The 15,957-nt window shown below is 45.5% G+C and overlaps 2 protein-coding genes across 3 annotated transcripts in view; both read right to left on the bottom strand.

Annotated features, from left to right (window-relative positions):
* Positions 1–15,957, bottom strand: part of cep131 (centrosomal protein 131) — a 74,521-nt gene that overhangs the window by 33,346 nt on the left and 25,218 nt on the right. The window contains exons 2-4 of one of the 2 annotated variants that reach the window (XM_083788256.1): positions 5,295–5,864; positions 3,476–3,679; positions 2,927–3,021 (exon numbers count right to left, since the gene is read on the bottom strand). In XM_083788256.1, coding sequence (XP_083644382.1) covers positions 2,927–3,021; positions 3,476–3,667 — 287 coding nt within the window. In that variant the 5' untranslated portion in view covers positions 3,668–3,679; positions 5,295–5,864. Of the gene's footprint in view, positions 1–2,926; positions 3,022–3,475; positions 3,680–5,294; positions 6,611–15,957 lie in introns of those variants that run through there. The other variant, XM_083788257.1, reaches the window with a different exon arrangement.
* rnf213b (ring finger protein 213b) overlaps positions 6,873–15,957 on the bottom strand; it is a 51,359-nt gene continuing 42,274 nt past the window's right edge. The window contains exons 55-64 of the mRNA XM_083788255.1: positions 15,652–15,906; positions 12,746–12,878; positions 12,414–12,497; positions 11,409–11,592; positions 10,578–10,782; positions 10,011–10,088; positions 9,087–9,284; positions 8,807–8,896; positions 8,056–8,234; positions 6,873–7,208 (exon numbers count right to left, since the gene is read on the bottom strand). Coding sequence (XP_083644381.1) covers positions 7,070–7,208; positions 8,056–8,234; positions 8,807–8,896; positions 9,087–9,284; positions 10,011–10,088; positions 10,578–10,782; positions 11,409–11,592; positions 12,414–12,497; positions 12,746–12,878; positions 15,652–15,906 — 1,545 coding nt within the window. The 3' untranslated portion in view covers positions 6,873–7,069. The remainder of the gene's footprint in view (positions 7,209–8,055; positions 8,235–8,806; positions 8,897–9,086; positions 9,285–10,010; positions 10,089–10,577; positions 10,783–11,408; positions 11,593–12,413; positions 12,498–12,745; positions 12,879–15,651; positions 15,907–15,957) is intronic.

Here is a 15,957-nt window from a genome sequence, read left to right on the forward strand (position 1 = left end):
TAAGGTTGGCAAACATGCGTTAAGGTTGGCAAACATGCGTTAAGGTTGGCGAACATGCGTTAAGGTTGGCGAACATGCGTTAAGGTTGGCGAACATGCGTTAAGGTTGGCGAACATGCGTTAAGGTTGGCGAACATGCGTTAAGGTTGGCGAACATGCGTTAAGGTTGGCGAACATGCGTTAAGGTTGGCGAACATGCGTTAAGGTTGGCGAACATGCGTTAAGGTTGGCGAACATGCGTTAAGGTTGGAGAACATGCGTTAAGGTTAGCGAACATGTGTTAAGGTTGGCGAACATGTGTTAAGGTTGGCGAACATGCGTTAAGGTAGGAGAACATGCGTTAAGGTTGGAGAACATGCGTTAAGGTTGGCAAACATGCGTTAAGGTTGGCAAACATGCGTTAAGGTTGGCGAACATGCGTTAAGGTTGGCGAACATGCGCTGCTCCGTGCTTGTGGTTATGGTTAGGTTAGGGTTTGAGGTAGGTTGACGTGTCGGACCAATGACTGGTCGGAACTTAGTACTGCACCCGGCAATTATTGTACTTTTAGGTAAGCTTTAGGTACTAATTTGATTATCATTACAGAACATTATACCCACTGCAGCCCTATATACATTTGGGCAATTTGAAAATAGCCGATCTACAAGCTCACAATGCGTCGACGTCGCGATGCAAATACAAATTGTATAAATACTACATTTTTAAATGGGGCATTCTTCAGTACAATTATTTTTGGTACTTTAAGTACATTTTGATGTCAACACTTTTGTACTTTTACTTTTGTACATTTTGGATTCCGAACTTTTACTTGTAACAGAGTATTTCTATATTGCATTATATTGGATTGGTACTTTTACTTAAAGGTATATTCAGTGATTTCACTTAATTCAAATATCACTTATTTTTTTGTTTTGTTGTGATAATCCTCCCTACTATAGAGTGTGCTGGCCATATAAGGAGTTCCTCCCTGTCCCCAGTTAACCCCTGGGGGTCAAAAAACCTTAGGTTTCGTTTTTGACTCTCTATCCTGATTGGACGAAAGGCTGGGTCCCACAGCCAAAAACGAAACCTAAGGTTTTTTGAGTGAAATCACTGAATATACCTTTAAGTAAAAAATGTGCGTACTTTTTCCAACACTGGCCATAGTTATGGCCCTAAACCTAAGTCCTACAGCAAGCACAATGTTGCACAATGCTTGTTCAGTGCCTGACCGTGTGACGCAAATATCACCCAAGGTTTCTATTTTGAAGTGTGTGCGTGCGTGCGTGCGTGAGTGTGTGCGTGCGTACGTGCGTGCGTGCATCGTGCGTACACAACAAAAGGGTTTAAAGAGAAAGAGCTGGTTTTGTTTGTAAAACCCAACAAAGCTATTCCTAGCCTGGTGCTATATCTACCCTTTTAAGTGGAATGACACTGCTCACAGTTCACAATTAAGAAACTCTCGACACAAAGCAAGGACCTTTAAAAGTGTGGCCTTCGGTGGCAGATTTTGGGATTACATATTGTCGTGACAGCTGCGTGGACAGGACCTCCCCCACCTCGCCCACCCCGACAAGTGCTGGAATTCTGTGCGTAGCAGCCAGCCAGGCAGGGGGAATTCCTTCACATGGATTCCAATGCAAATGCATGCATGCATATGTTGATCCCAATGGCCTGTCACACATCCTTCAAATAGCCTTACACTCCCCATAACAACACGACCCACCCCAGCCCTCCCCATCCGGCACAGATGTAGGACGACCTCCAGTCTGGCTCTGGTCTGTCTGCACAGACAGAGTGTGTGTGTGTGTGTGTGTGTGTGTGTGTGTGTGTGTGCACTTAAGGGGGATATAGACTGGGAGCAAAAAGCCAGCTGGCCCAATGAAAAGCAATCTGACAACATGGATTCAAGCAGCACATTCTGCTATGTTTCTGATGGAGGTGGTGGGGAGTGGCAACTCAAAGAGTAGTCGGAGGGTACATGGGTGGGGGCGGGGGGGGCATTTAGAATCTCTTTAAATGTAAAGGCCCTCTCTACTGCATCCTAGGAGGCAGAGAGGGGAGGAGGGCTGGCTGCATGGCGGCAGCTGCCGGACAATAGAATCAGTGCGTGTGCACAGTGTGCACACACACTTTTTCTTTCATAGGTTCCTGGTGGTGGGTGGGGTATAGGGGGGGTAACCTGACCCCAAGGACCCAGCCCTCCCCCTCTCTAACCTGGGACAAAGCAGGGCCCTGCTGCCCCCCCATGCAACGGCATCCCCATGCTCTTTCTTTATCGCGCAGCAGCCGCCGTGCCACAATGCTCATTGTCCCCCTGTCTGATGAAGCTTCGGGGGAGCCAGCTGTTGCTCACTGAAGGGAAGCGTGCTGCTTTAAAAGGTGCGAGGCCTCGAGGCGAACCGCTTCAATCTATGGTTAATTGTTCCTGCAGTCAGTCACTTTGGTAACTTAAAGCCCGGGTTGATGACAGTGGGCCGGCCCCGCGCTACGCAACATTGTTTGAAGAGTGCACGACGTCCTGTCTGTGCCGACCTTTAAAACGTGGAACAGCTCCCAGGTTCAATGGCAGGTGAGCTTAGACAGTGAAGGACGGACATTAGTTCAAAAGAGGCTGTTTGCCTGAAGCCTTGCATGGGTGCATGTAGCAGCACATACCGTTATGCAAGAAGAAAACAACTTCGATCTAAGGCCCAAACCACATCAATGTTTCACCATACAACTCCTTGCAACCAAATGGTTGCCAGTAGTTGCATGTATTTGCATGAAACCATTATGGCCAATGGCCAATGGCAACTGTTTTGTTGCAATTAGTTGCATTGGTGCGGTTTGGGCCTAAAGAGCAACCCAAAACTAAGAGGAAAATTCCCTTTCAAAACGGCATAAACCACACGAATACAACAGGATGAGCAGTTTTTGGGCCGTTACGTGTGTGTGTGTGTGTGTACCTTAAACTGATGTTGGCCTGCTGGTTGACCTGAGTGGTACTGTTGGAGCGCCGAAGGTTCTTGATGGAGCGTGAGCCGCCAAAGTTAGCATCGCTCTGTGGAATTCAAAGACACAGAAATGAACAACATGTGACTGCAAACCGTGTGCAGCATTTTATAGTTTATTATAGAGTATATTGTAACTAGTTTATTCCATCCATCCATATTCAACCGCTTATCCATAGTCGGGTCACGGGGGCAACAGCTCCACCAGAGAGCACCAGACCTGAGACCTCCCTCTCCAGAGCAACATTATTAACTTCCTCCTAGGAGATCCCGAGGCATTCCAAGGCCAGTGAGTCGATGTAATCCCTCAAATCCATCTCATCCATGGTCTGCCCCCAAAGTCTCCTCCCAGTGGGATGTGCATCGAGGACCTCCCTATAGGGAGACGCTCGAGAGGCATCCTAACCAGATGCCCGAACCGCCTAAGCTGGCTGCTTTCCATCTAGTTTATTACACATGCAATACCTATTATTATCACAGGGCACCTGGCAACCTTCTACTCACCAACGTGTTGCGTTTGGCCTTGCTCTCACTGGTCAACGACACCGACACCGAGCGGGAGAAGTATTTCCCAGGATGAGATGCACTGCTGGGCCTTCTGGAAACAGAGAGCTGGGAGCCCGTCAAGCTCAGGTCCAAGGCATCTCCCGGACCGCCTGCCGAGATGGACGAAGGGCTTCGGGTTGTCGTATGCATCCTTTTCAAGGCCTGAAAATGTATGGGCAGAGAAAGTTATTCTCCATAACGCCATGATGCTCAGCAGGCCACAGCGAATGGGACCCGCCAGGTTGTGGATTCCAGCAGAATAGAAGGCAATGCCAATATAATGGCTACAATAACAGTCACAGAGGCTCGTTTGTTTCCAGTGGTGGAAAGTACGGTACATTTTACTCAAGTACCGGACTTAAGTACAATTATTTTTCTTTTTTACATTTTTTTATACACTGTATAAAAAGTATTTTATTACTTTATTATTCTACTCCACTACATCTCAGAGGCAAATATTGTACTTTACTCCATAACAATTATTTGAACTACAGTAGTCTACAGACAAAATCCTAATTCTATACTATTCTAAAATAGCCGATCTACAAGCTTTTACTTTTACTCAGTACAATTTTAAATGCAGGAGTTTTTACGGCTATTCCTACATTGATTCCTACATTGTGGTATTTGATACTTTTACTTAAGTAAAATCAGAGTGAGTACCTCCTCGTCCTCCCCTACCACCACTGTTGGTTTCCCAGAGCAACCACAAACAACAACAAAGTCACTCAACAGACAACATGTGACTGAAATGGCTTGACAGACGAGGAGGTACCAAGAGAAAGACACTCCAGTGGTATAGAACATATTAAAATGACATAAGGTTGTGTGTGGGCAGCCTGCACACCGATTAGCATAACGTTATATGAGCAAAGCTCGAGGACTATGAAAAGGCTTGGCTTTATTTAGATGTGGTGTAAGTTACTGTGTTGATCTTATATAAACTCTATGGTAGTCGATACTATTAAACAATTGACTCGGGACAGCTTATATAATATGCTATAGCGTATAAACTGCTATAAGTTATTTTAAAACAGAATGCACTGCAGATGCTTGTCTAGACACTTGGATAGCCAAGAAGACAAAGAAGGAAATCACATGTGTGTACAATGTGTTTAAACTGTTTATAGTAGTGTTGCGGCCAGGTGTAATGGTGGAGTTATGCATTTCCAGTAATTGCACAATCAAGACCAGCTGAGCAAAAGTGATGACAATCAAGGAAGTTAAACTGTTTATAACAGAAACACGTGCAGATCTCAACAACAAACCAGATCCACCACACTGTCTGTTGTTAATTACTATTAAGCAATAGCACTTCTGCTACTAATATCTTCTGCACAAGTCAGCACATTTCTTACAGATCATATTCATTTCTGATCTGATCCAAATGTATGATGCACTGTAGAATAAGAGGAAGACACTGATTTGACACTATAGCCTAAGATTTAGACTCTCATAGACATATTTATCGATTCTGACATTTTTTATTATTGAAAATGTCAGAATCGATAAATACATCAAGAGTCTAAATCTAAAGCTAATTTGACACAATGGTTTATGATACTTATTAATAGACGACATGGTGATACGATGCTTGATTCATGCCATATTATTACAAGGGAGTAGAGACGATACAAATATTGTGAGAAATACAAAAAGGTGCTGACTTGAGTTTTAATTTCAAACAGACACCATCCTCCTCATGCCAAAGCCAAAACATCTCTCCTCTTTTCTCCTCCAATCATGTCCAGAAAAGCGAACATGCAACTGTACTTACAATCAATAACTGGATATCATCATTGGTGTTTTATTCGCTCATGCCACTCGGAAACAACGGTGAAAATGTCCTTATTATAAAACGGTCCAGGCAGGGTAAAGTATTCCGTTTTAATACTAGTCCTCCTCCATCAACAACAGAAAAACATTAACGAAACAAACGCGCAACATCTTCTCTCTGCTCTGCTGTAGCAACAAAACACCACGACTCCGCCCACCGACGGCCGTGATTGGCCGCAGTGGCACATTGTCCGGTTTGTGCGAGCGTCTGATTGGACACGAAGAGGTGTCAGTTTACATGTTGGAGGGACGAGCAACGGGGGGGCGTGGACTTCATTAGAAACGTTTGGTTGACATTGCACTCAGACAGAGATGACAAACAGAAAGGAGGGCTTTTCAAAAGCATACATTCTAAAAAAATGATATAGATCAATGGTTTTTAACCAGTGGTTCGTGAGGGGGTGCCATGTGGTCCCCTGATAAAGGATGGAAAGTTTGTAACCAAATGAAGCCTTATACAGTAAATATTAAACTGCATGTTACAATACATTGTTGTTAAACATCTGCATTACTTGGTTAATTTACAAGAAGTCTACACATTACAGAATGTAAAATAATTGTTATTTTGATCAACATTTGCCTGTTATGTCTCCTGTTATCAACATCAACATAGCATGGAATTGTTGGCAACATCTTATCCAACGACAACAGAATATTCTACGTTTTGGGTCCGAGAGGCTAAATGACATCAAATGGTGGTCCGTGGCTCAAATGCCGAAATAAATAATGGGCCTTGATATGAAAAGGGTTGAAAACCACTGATATAGGTTGTAACTGTATATAGGCTACATCCATTCAAATTTTGGAGCTCAATTCATTTACGCTTATAGAATTATAGCAGAATTATTCCACAGAGCTTATCTCTCGCTCTCTATTACATATTATTGATTTGTAAAACATTGTCAGACTCAGTATATTTATTATATTACATATCTGTAAAATTGATCCACAGTTGCAAACACAATTAGGATTCGTAATAATAACATTCACTTTATAGAAAGGCACATTTGATTGATAGGTTAAGGTTCTACTTGTACTTTCTACACCTTCCGAAAACATGGACAGCAACTTAAACATATTTATCTTTGAACAACAGAAAGCTACAATCAATGCTGTATATATTGGAATTATGTACTGTTACTGTAACAAAAACTAAAAACGAAATCGTGAGTATTATAGAGGGTATGCACATGCATAAAGTGAATGGCAAATCGAGTGGCAAAGTCAGTTTAACGTTGTGTAACGTTGTTTAACCCATTCTGACCGGGCACCCATTTTGGTGTTGGCATCATGTTGTGCTTTAGCTATTCAAAAATAGCAGACCTACAAGCTCATATCGCGCCACCGAGTGGCGCGATACGAGCTTGTAGGTCTGCTATTTTTGAAAAATCGAAGAGCGACTGACATTTTTAGAATCTGATCTCAGGTCAGAATGGGTTCATCAGACCAGTGTGTGTCCGGCGGAAACCTCGTATGAATCTGATCTCAGGTCAGAATGGAATGCAATCAGATAGGACTTTTCTGTTTGGATGTGTGGGCTCATGGGCTGTCAAGGACAGAGAGTTGTTTTTTGCCACTCAGTAGGCGTTCCTGCATAACGTCCGGGTATGATGATGATGTCACGCGCATACCCTCTATAGCTGTGGAAATGATCTATCTTCTCCTGAACTCTACAGCCATCTTCCATGCCTCAGCCCCTTTCTCCAGAGTGATTATCTATCTTTTCCTGAACTCTACAGCCATCTTCCATGCCTCGGCCCCTTTCTCCAGAGTGATGTGGTCGGGTAGAGATTCAAGCCCAGGCAGAGCGGGAAGGTTCTTCCGCTCCAAGTGGTTCTCCAGTGTGGACCTGATGCTGGTGGAGACATTAGCAACCCATTAAAATGAAGACCTGGAACGCATCTGTGTCACCTTAGTTTTTAACTACTTGAACCATTATTTTATACTATAGCTGTTGATAAATAGCATATATACAAGCTCTTGTGCGGCACTTCTAGCGGGGGGGGGGGTGTCCCTGGAACAACATTTTCAGACGGTGGCCAATTCCATATAATCTTTGGGGTCCTTGACATGAAATAGTTTGAGTACCACTGACATAGGAACATTTTCAGATTTAGAAGATATTTGTGGAATCTGGTCAATGGGTTATAGGGAGATAGGGTGGAAGGAGGCGCAACAGTTAGCATTGCACCCATTGTTTTCTCCACATGCATTCCTATTCACCAATCACTTCCCTGTCCAGCTGCCGGCTCGGTAGATCTGACCTGGGCTAGCAGACTGCGTATAGCTTAAGCCCCCTTTCCTCCGGGCGACAGATGGTCGCCTGGAAGGGGTCACACACACACTCTGGTCACTAGGAGTCAAAAGGCTCAGAATTGTAAGGGACATCCCAGGGTGAGAGACCCCCACACTTCACTGTGATTGAAAGTGTCCACGTTCAATGGATTCCTTTGTACAGCTGCGCTAATCTCCGGAAATGACAATGGGCACACTTCTAGCAGTTCTGAGATCAAGAAAATGTCTTATCCCCAGCAAATACATTTCTGGAAAGCGTGGAAAATATTTGACTGCTTTGTGAACACACACTCCCTTCCACTGATTCTAAACTGTCAAATGGTCAGCATGTCTTTAGTTGTGGTTACTCAATTATACAGGTACCATAGGAGTGAATAGAAATGCTATTGATTCAATAGACCGCTTACTCCCAGTGTGGTGGGTAGGCCTCGTCTGGCATGGAGTTGCTCGTCTTCAGAAGAAGAATTTCATGCAACTCCAGAGAAAAGGCATCCGTATCTGTGACAGCAAGGAAAACCTTCATCTCTCTCCTCTCCTCCACAGACAGACTCTGCTGGAATTCTGAAGGCAGTCTCTGAAATGGATCCTGCAACGAGATGACATGGCATTTCAAAACCCAATTCACGTCTTTCCAGCCTGAAATAAAAATAAATAATTCAAACACTTTCAGCAATCGTTTGAAAATAGCAGATATACAAGCTCACAATGCGTTGCGCTGTGACGGGTTGTACGCTTATAGGTTGTCGATTTTCGAAATAATTCAGAATTGAGTGGTTAAGTGGCTCAGTCGTTAAATGGTTAAAAACGTCAAATCGTCCCCCTTAATGGTGGATATCAGGGAAGGAATTCAAATAATGCACTTTATTACTGTTAAGGTCAAACACTGAGCGCAAGCCATGTCGGACGGCACACTTTCCATGGATTTACAGCCCTGATAGTTTATCCCTCTGTGGTCTTTGAAGTCAGTCCCTGGAAGTGAGCAGGGGTCACATGAATGAAAAGCTTCACTCCAGAGCCAAGTATGTTGTGGGCAGCAGCAAGCTAGGGGTCGTTTCATGAATGGCTTTTGAGTTTCGCCTTTGCAAGTGGTTTGGAGATTGCCAAATCCAGGAAACTGTGAAGCAGATTTTTCTATTTAAACGTGTTAATGTGTCTAACCTGCTTGCGGCTCAGCATGAGCTCAGATTTCCAGCAGGTAAGGAGCTGCCAGGTGAAGGTGCTATGCTCCAATTTACTATCACCAAGGGCCTGGAATAAAAAATAGTTTAAATGAGTTTTGATTTAATTTATACTTTGTCAAAGAGTACACATCAGTAAAGTGGAGCAATCTGCTGAGGGAAATACCACTATTATATTAGCAGAGACCAGCAACAAGATAGTTTAATGAATCTCACAATCACTGCAGTCAATTAAAAGGAAACGGCCCTGAGGTTTCTACCTTGACCACAGTGTTGGAGATCTGCGGGCCCATCTGCAGCGAATCAGTGAGGAAGGACAGGAGGTGATCTCGGGGATCCCCGCCAGTCTTCCCCAGGAAGCGCAATGCGATCTCCACCACGAACACGGCGTCACAAACATCGCTGTACGACCGCAGCACTGTCCTCACGGCACCGCTCACCGAGCCCTTCAGCGGCTCCTGCAGCGTTGAACCACATAACAGACATAAGAGCACGGAGTAGCTGTCAGCAGGCAACTGAGTGGCGCTGAGCGGAGCGGGGTGGGATGGGTTGGGGTTGGATGCTCTCCCGGTGAATGGAAACTGAAATACGTTTCGGGTGAAGGAATGTGACCTACAGCTACAACATAAAGAGGCCTCTTCAAATCCCATAGGAGGAACTACTGTGTACTAGTATATACGGTGTATAGGGCTTATCGTCACTGTCTGTCGAGCAGAAACCTTGTAATGTATCATCTTTTTCTTTACAATACTTTGGAATTATATGTCCAAAATACTAGGGACGGCAGGTTGAAAGTGCATAAGTCTGTCTGTGGGTTTTATGAATATTTAATAAATGAAAAGTATTTACAAGAGCGTGTGACTAAATAAAAAACTTCTCACACGCTCCCACGCCTGGCCTGCCGTATACGCGGGCTACGCGACCGCCTAGGGCCCCGGGAGTCGCTAGAGCCCCCCCGAACAGACAGTCTGTGTTGTGTGTTTTGAACTGAGCAGATTGGACTTTCCGTTCCAGAGATAATTGCCAAAACACCACCCCCTCTTAGGGCCCCCAGATGGATAGGGCCGGGCCGGTGTAACCATTATTCCGAATGGCAGTTGCAAGGAGCTGCATTGGTGTGCCAAAATGGTTTTGTTGCAAGTTCCGTTGGTGTGGTAAGAAGTCACACACCATACTGCACTCACCTGATGAATCCTGTCTCTGACCTCGGCTAGAACCACAGAGAAGTCCTGCAGGTGCCTGTTCAAGTACCTCGACGTGTCCTGATGATAGTAAGACAGGAATTACAACGTGTTCCGGTTAGAACAGTGGTTTTCAACCCTTGTCATGTCAAGGTCCATTATTTATTCGGCATTTGAGCCGTTTGATGATATTTAGCCAACATTTGATGACATTCAGCATATCAGATCAAAGAAAACAAAAAAAGACAAGAAGAAAATAAATATATATTTTGTTGTTGTTGGATAGGATCATATTGTCCACAATTCCATGCTGTATTGATGTTGGTGCCATAGGAGAGATAACAGGCATTGATCAACATTTTTGTAGACTTCCTGTAAATTAAGAAATGCAGATGTTTAACAATAATATTAACTTTTGAGAGCGTAAAATTAAATCATTTGGTTTCATGTCACGCTCTCAAGAGACGATCTAAAAAGGGTACATTTGGTTATCAACTGTCCTGCATAATAGCTGGGGACCACCTGGAACCCCCTCAAGGACCACGGACCACTGGTCTAATCCATTCTCACCACTTGTATGAGTGGTTTCCCGGCCAGGAAGCGACGAGCCAGCTGCGTTTGGATTCCCGGCAGGTTGTAAGTGCTGTCCGTCTCCCTGCCTTTCCTCAGGGTGTAGTGGCAGTTGGCCAACACCAGAGGGAGCAGCTCTCTATCGGGGTGGCAGAGGGTCAGCTGTGTCTCAGACGCCCCCTCCAGTAGAATACTGTAGGACTCACTGTGGGAACACATTCAATATTCAAATTCCACTCAGACTACAGGTGAGTGATACGGTGATACCGTTTTGAAACTGAAAATGTCAATTAAAAGAAATGACACCCGTGTGAAGTTAGGGGCGCTCTTATCATCGTACATCATCATGACGTAAAATAGGTCTATTTGCTCAGACACTATGATGTAAAATTGTCCATTCATTGTTAATGTTTGTGTAGGACAAAGTTTGTGGACAGACACCAAAAGCCACCAAAATCGGGATAGATTTGCTTCCGTTCTCCAGGCAGTATGAGGGAAGCATTTTGAAAATTGCGAGAGGCAACATAACAGTCTGGCAACGCGAGACTATATGGTAAAAAAGTTAACTTAACCCATTCTGACCGGGCACCCATTTTGGTGTTGGCATCATGTTATGCTTTAGCTATTGAAAAATAGCAGATCTACAAGCTCATATCGCGCCACCGAGTGGCGCGATACGAGCTTGTAGGTCTGCTATTTTTGAAAAATCTAAAAAAAACGACTGACATTTTTAGAATCTGATCTCAGGTCAGAATGGGGTTAATCAGACCAGTGTGTGTCCGGCGGAAACCTCGTATGAATCTGATCTCAGGTCAGAATGGGTTAACTGACCTGTCATCTTGGCGGGTCAGTTTCCTGGCCGCTCTCACTAAGGAGTTGTGAGTCTCTGACAGGAAGTCTAGCAGTATTGGGAGGCATGAGCCAGGGCCACGTCGACATGGCACGAGGAACTCCCCAGAGCTGTCCACGGTCACTTCCATCTCACACAGCTGCACCTCCACTCCCAGGTCAGCCGCTGTGGACCGCAGTTTAGCAAAATGGACCTCGAGTTGCGACTAGGGTTGTCCCGATCCGATCACGTGATCGAAAATCGGGGGCCGATCACGTCATCTTCAAATGATCGGAATCGGATCGGGAGCAAAAGAAACGTGATCGGGACATCCCTAGTATCAATATTATATCCATATCATGATATTAGACTGGATATTGTCTGTGATTTGGGAAATTGACAAATTGTACTATTGTGATATGGCATAAGTGTTCTATAACAATATAAATATCGGATTGGGAAAAATCGGTATCGGCAGATACTGAAAATCAGATGATCGGAATCGGATCGGGAGTAAAAAAAAACGTGATCGGGACATCCCTAGTTGCAACTGTACTTTTTTTAAACGCTACACCAAATCTCTTAGCCAGAAACAAATAGCCGATCTATACAAGCTCAGAAGCGTGTGAGCTTGAATCAGGAAAAGCTGCCCCGCCTGTTCTCAATTTTTAACCTTGACCTTGATTGAGATCCTGACCTTTTGACTTTTCAACCCTGAAGTTAACCATGGCTTCGGGGCAGTTAACTGATCCTTCCCCACCACCACGTTTCATGAAATTTCCGCCCCATCTGTTCTCAACTTATTTTGTTCAAAGGAAGACAGACAGACACACATTACAGGAGCGATTACAATACCCTGCCATGCGTTGCTGCGGGCAGGGCAGTTACAGGGTAGGGATTTTAGGCTTATAATAATGCGTAATAATAATGTGCGAGGTTAAACTCAGTGCTATGCAACCAAAAGTTGGCAAAGGGTACTACAGGAGTGTTTTAGAGTATGTGCTTACAGTTGTTGGCCACCTCCAGTCTGAGGCGATTCCAGACTCCAATGAATGTCGTTATCCTATCAAGCAGCAGCTTCCTCTGGTATCCTACAAAGGATGAGAGTGGTCTGGTCAGAGCATGTGTGTGTGTGTGTGTGTGTGTGTGTGTGTGTGTGTGTGTGTGTGTGTGTGTGTGTGTGTGTGTGTGTGTGTGTGTGCGTGCGTGCGTGCGTGCGTGCGTGCGTGCGTGCGTGCGTGCGTGCGTGCGTGCGTGCGTACATGTGACATTGACTTATATCAATGGGGGAGTACATTTAATTAAAGGACTAAAGAAGAATGCTGGGATATTGTTATACCTGTTGGTATCTGTTGTAACATCTGCGCAATGCTCTGGTGTGTATGTTCCGACACCAGGGGAAATGCCCTTAAAAGGTCTGACTGCAACGCAGCCAGCTCAGGCAGATGATGCAACTGTCTCACACACTGGATCTACACGTATGGACAGATGAGATGCAAAGATGGAACTGATCAATATAGGTTTAACTTGCTGACCACTGACCAGTAGAGAAATATGCACTCCATACATTTTCGCGGGGGGTGGGGGGATACACAAAGTGGCCACAATACATATTTGAAAATGTGTTTTAGCTCAGAATTTCACAATGCACATATTTGACGATTCAGAAAACATTTTCTTAACTAGATAAAGTGCCAATCGGCACAGGTCTCCACCAGGATTCTTCCTCAGCCTAGTGGGAATATGCATGCACAGTTTCATCGCAATCGGATGCTGCGTTGAGGAGTTGTGGCCATTTGCTACTCCTGAAAACTGTAGGAGCCAATCGTGGCCAATCAGGATGGAATATGAGAAATCAAACAAACCTGTGTTGATCACATGACTATGGAGATCATGTGTACCGATTTGCGTGAAATTTGGATAAAATCTGAAGGAGTAATAATAGAAAATGTGTTTTACATATGTGGGCCTCCTGGTGGCGCTATAAAGAGCAGATGTGAAAAATTCCAGACAAAGGTTTTTCCTTGGCCTCTAGGGAGTTGGCATACAAAGTGATCCACAGATTCGTGCAGTTAGAGGTAAAAACACTTTTCGGCCAGTTATAGCGCCACCTTGAGGCTGAGTTGAAATTGTTCATGTGGCATTTCGTCCTCGGCCTAGTGGGAATGTGGGTGCACAATTTCAAGGAAATCACGCAATGTGTTCATGATTTGCAGCATTTTGTTTGAAACTGAGCACTCCTGTGAACTTTGGAAGCCAATCTTAACCAATCAGGATGGAGTCTGAGAAATCTGAAAGACCGGTTTTGTTGAATGGCTGTAGAGAGACTGTGTACCAATTTGCGTGATGTTTGGACAAAATCTGTAGGTGTACTGTGCAAAAAGTTGTTTTGCACAAAGCGGCCTCCTGGTGGCGCTATAACAGGCCGTTCTGGAAAGTTTGGGGCAGAGGTTCATCGTTGGCATCCAGGGAGTGTGTGTGCAAAATTTGGCATCGACCGGGTTAACGGTGGCCGAGATTAGCTGCTAACGGACGGACGGACGGACACACGGACGGACGGACACACGGACGGACGGAGTGCAAAACATACTCTCCCCACATGCCTTCGGCCTGGTGGAGACAATAACTAAATATGTATTTCTGGCTTAATATTCTCTTTCTGTATGTGGATAGGCCTGTCACAATTATTACAGAATTGCCTAATCGCAATTATCATTTCCATGTTGAACAATGTCCAAAATAAAATAAAAAAATGCTCCCAAAGAAAATGTAGTCTCTGTGACACATCTAGGGGCCGCAATCTGCAGTCAAAGATTTTCCTAGAAGCTTTGTCATTGCTCGATTTGCCTGTCTACTTCCTGATTGGTAGTCATTTCGACCGGGTTTTTATCGACCAACGACAAAGCTTATAGGAACATCTTTGGATGCAGATTGTGGCCCCTAGATGTGTCACAGAGACTAAACATTTTGTGGGAACGTTTTACTCATTGCTGTTTTACTCAAGTTTTTTGTTAATCAGAATTATCTGTGTGACAATCAGCTTAAATTTGTAATGGTGACAGCCCTATTATGTGGATGAATGCTCCAGGGAACAAGGGGTACAGAGGAGGTACCTTGTTGAGGAACAGGGTGAGCAGGGGTACAGAGGAGGTACCTTGTTGAGGAACAGGGTGAGCAGGGGTACAGAGGAGGTACCTTGTTGAGGAACAGGGGTACAGAGGAGGTACCTTGTTGAGGAACAGGGGTACAGAGGAGGTACCTTGTTGAGGAACAGGGTGAGCAGCGGTACAGAGGAGGTACCTTGTTGAGGAACAGGGTGAGCAGGGGTACAGAGGAGGTACCTTGTTGAGGAACAGGGTGAGCAGCGGCACAGAGGAGGTACCTTGTTGAGGAACAGAGTGAGCAGGGGTACAGAGGAGGTACCTTGTTGAGGAACAGGGTGAGCAGGGGTACAGAGGAGGTACCTTGTTGAGGAACAGGGTGAGCAGGGGTACAGAGGAGGTACCTTGTTGCGGAACAGGGTGAGCAGCGGTACAGAGGAGGTACCTTGTTGAGGAACAGGGTGAGCAGGGGTACAGAGGAGGTACCTTGTTGAGGAACAGGGTGAGCAGCGGCACAGAGGAGGTACCTTGTTGAGGAACAGAGTGAGCAGGGGTACAGAGGAGGTACCTTGTTGAGGAACAGGGTGAGCAGGGGTACAGAGGAGGTACCTTGTTGAGGAACAGGGTGAGCAGGGGTACAGAGGAGGTACCTTGTTGCGGAACAGGGTGAGCAGGGGTACAGAGGAGAGGTACCTTGTTGAGGAACAGAGTGAGCAGGGGTACAGAGGAGGTACCTTGTTGAGGAACAGGGTGAGCAGGGGTACAGAGGAGGTACCTTGTTGCGGAACAGGGTGAGCAGGGGTACAGAGGAGGTACCTTGTTGAGGAACAGGGTGAGCAGCGGCACAGAGGAGGTACCTTGTTGAGGAACAGGGTGAGCAGGGGTACAGAGGAGGTACCTTGTTGAGGAACAGGGTGAGCAGGGGTACAGAGGAGGTACCTTGTTGCGGAACAGGGTGAGCAGCGGTACAGAGGAGGTACCTTGTTGAGGAACAGGGTGAGCAGGGGTACAGAGGAGGTACCTTGTTGCGGAACAGGGTGAGCAGCGGTACAGAGGAGGTACCTTGTTGAGGAACAGAGTGAGCAGGGGTACAGAGGAGGTACCTTGTTGAGGAACAGGGTGAGCAGGGGTACAGAGGAGGTACCTTGTTGAGGAACAGGGTGAGCAGGGGTACAGAGGCGCGTCCCTGGTCCTGTCCAACCAGCTGAGAGAAGCGCTCCACGGTCAGTGTCCCGGACAGACTCCAGAAGGAGGAGCGGTGTGTGGGACAGTCAGAGGCCAGGGGGGACAACATGGGAGTGGGGTCCCCGTAGAGGAGCTTCATCAGCGGGCTTCCGCCGTCCAGCTTGTCGTCGGCACTGATTCTCTCCTGGGCCTCTGCGAGCCTTTCCCTCAGATGCTGAGAACAATAAAGTTGAAAGTAAAAAAAGTGTTACTACTGAACTGAACA

The sequence above is a fragment of the Protomyctophum parallelum genome (assembly GCF_964188405.1).
Source record: "Protomyctophum parallelum genome assembly, chromosome: 17".
Classification (NCBI taxonomy): domain Eukaryota; kingdom Metazoa; phylum Chordata; class Actinopteri; order Myctophiformes; family Myctophidae; genus Protomyctophum; species Protomyctophum parallelum.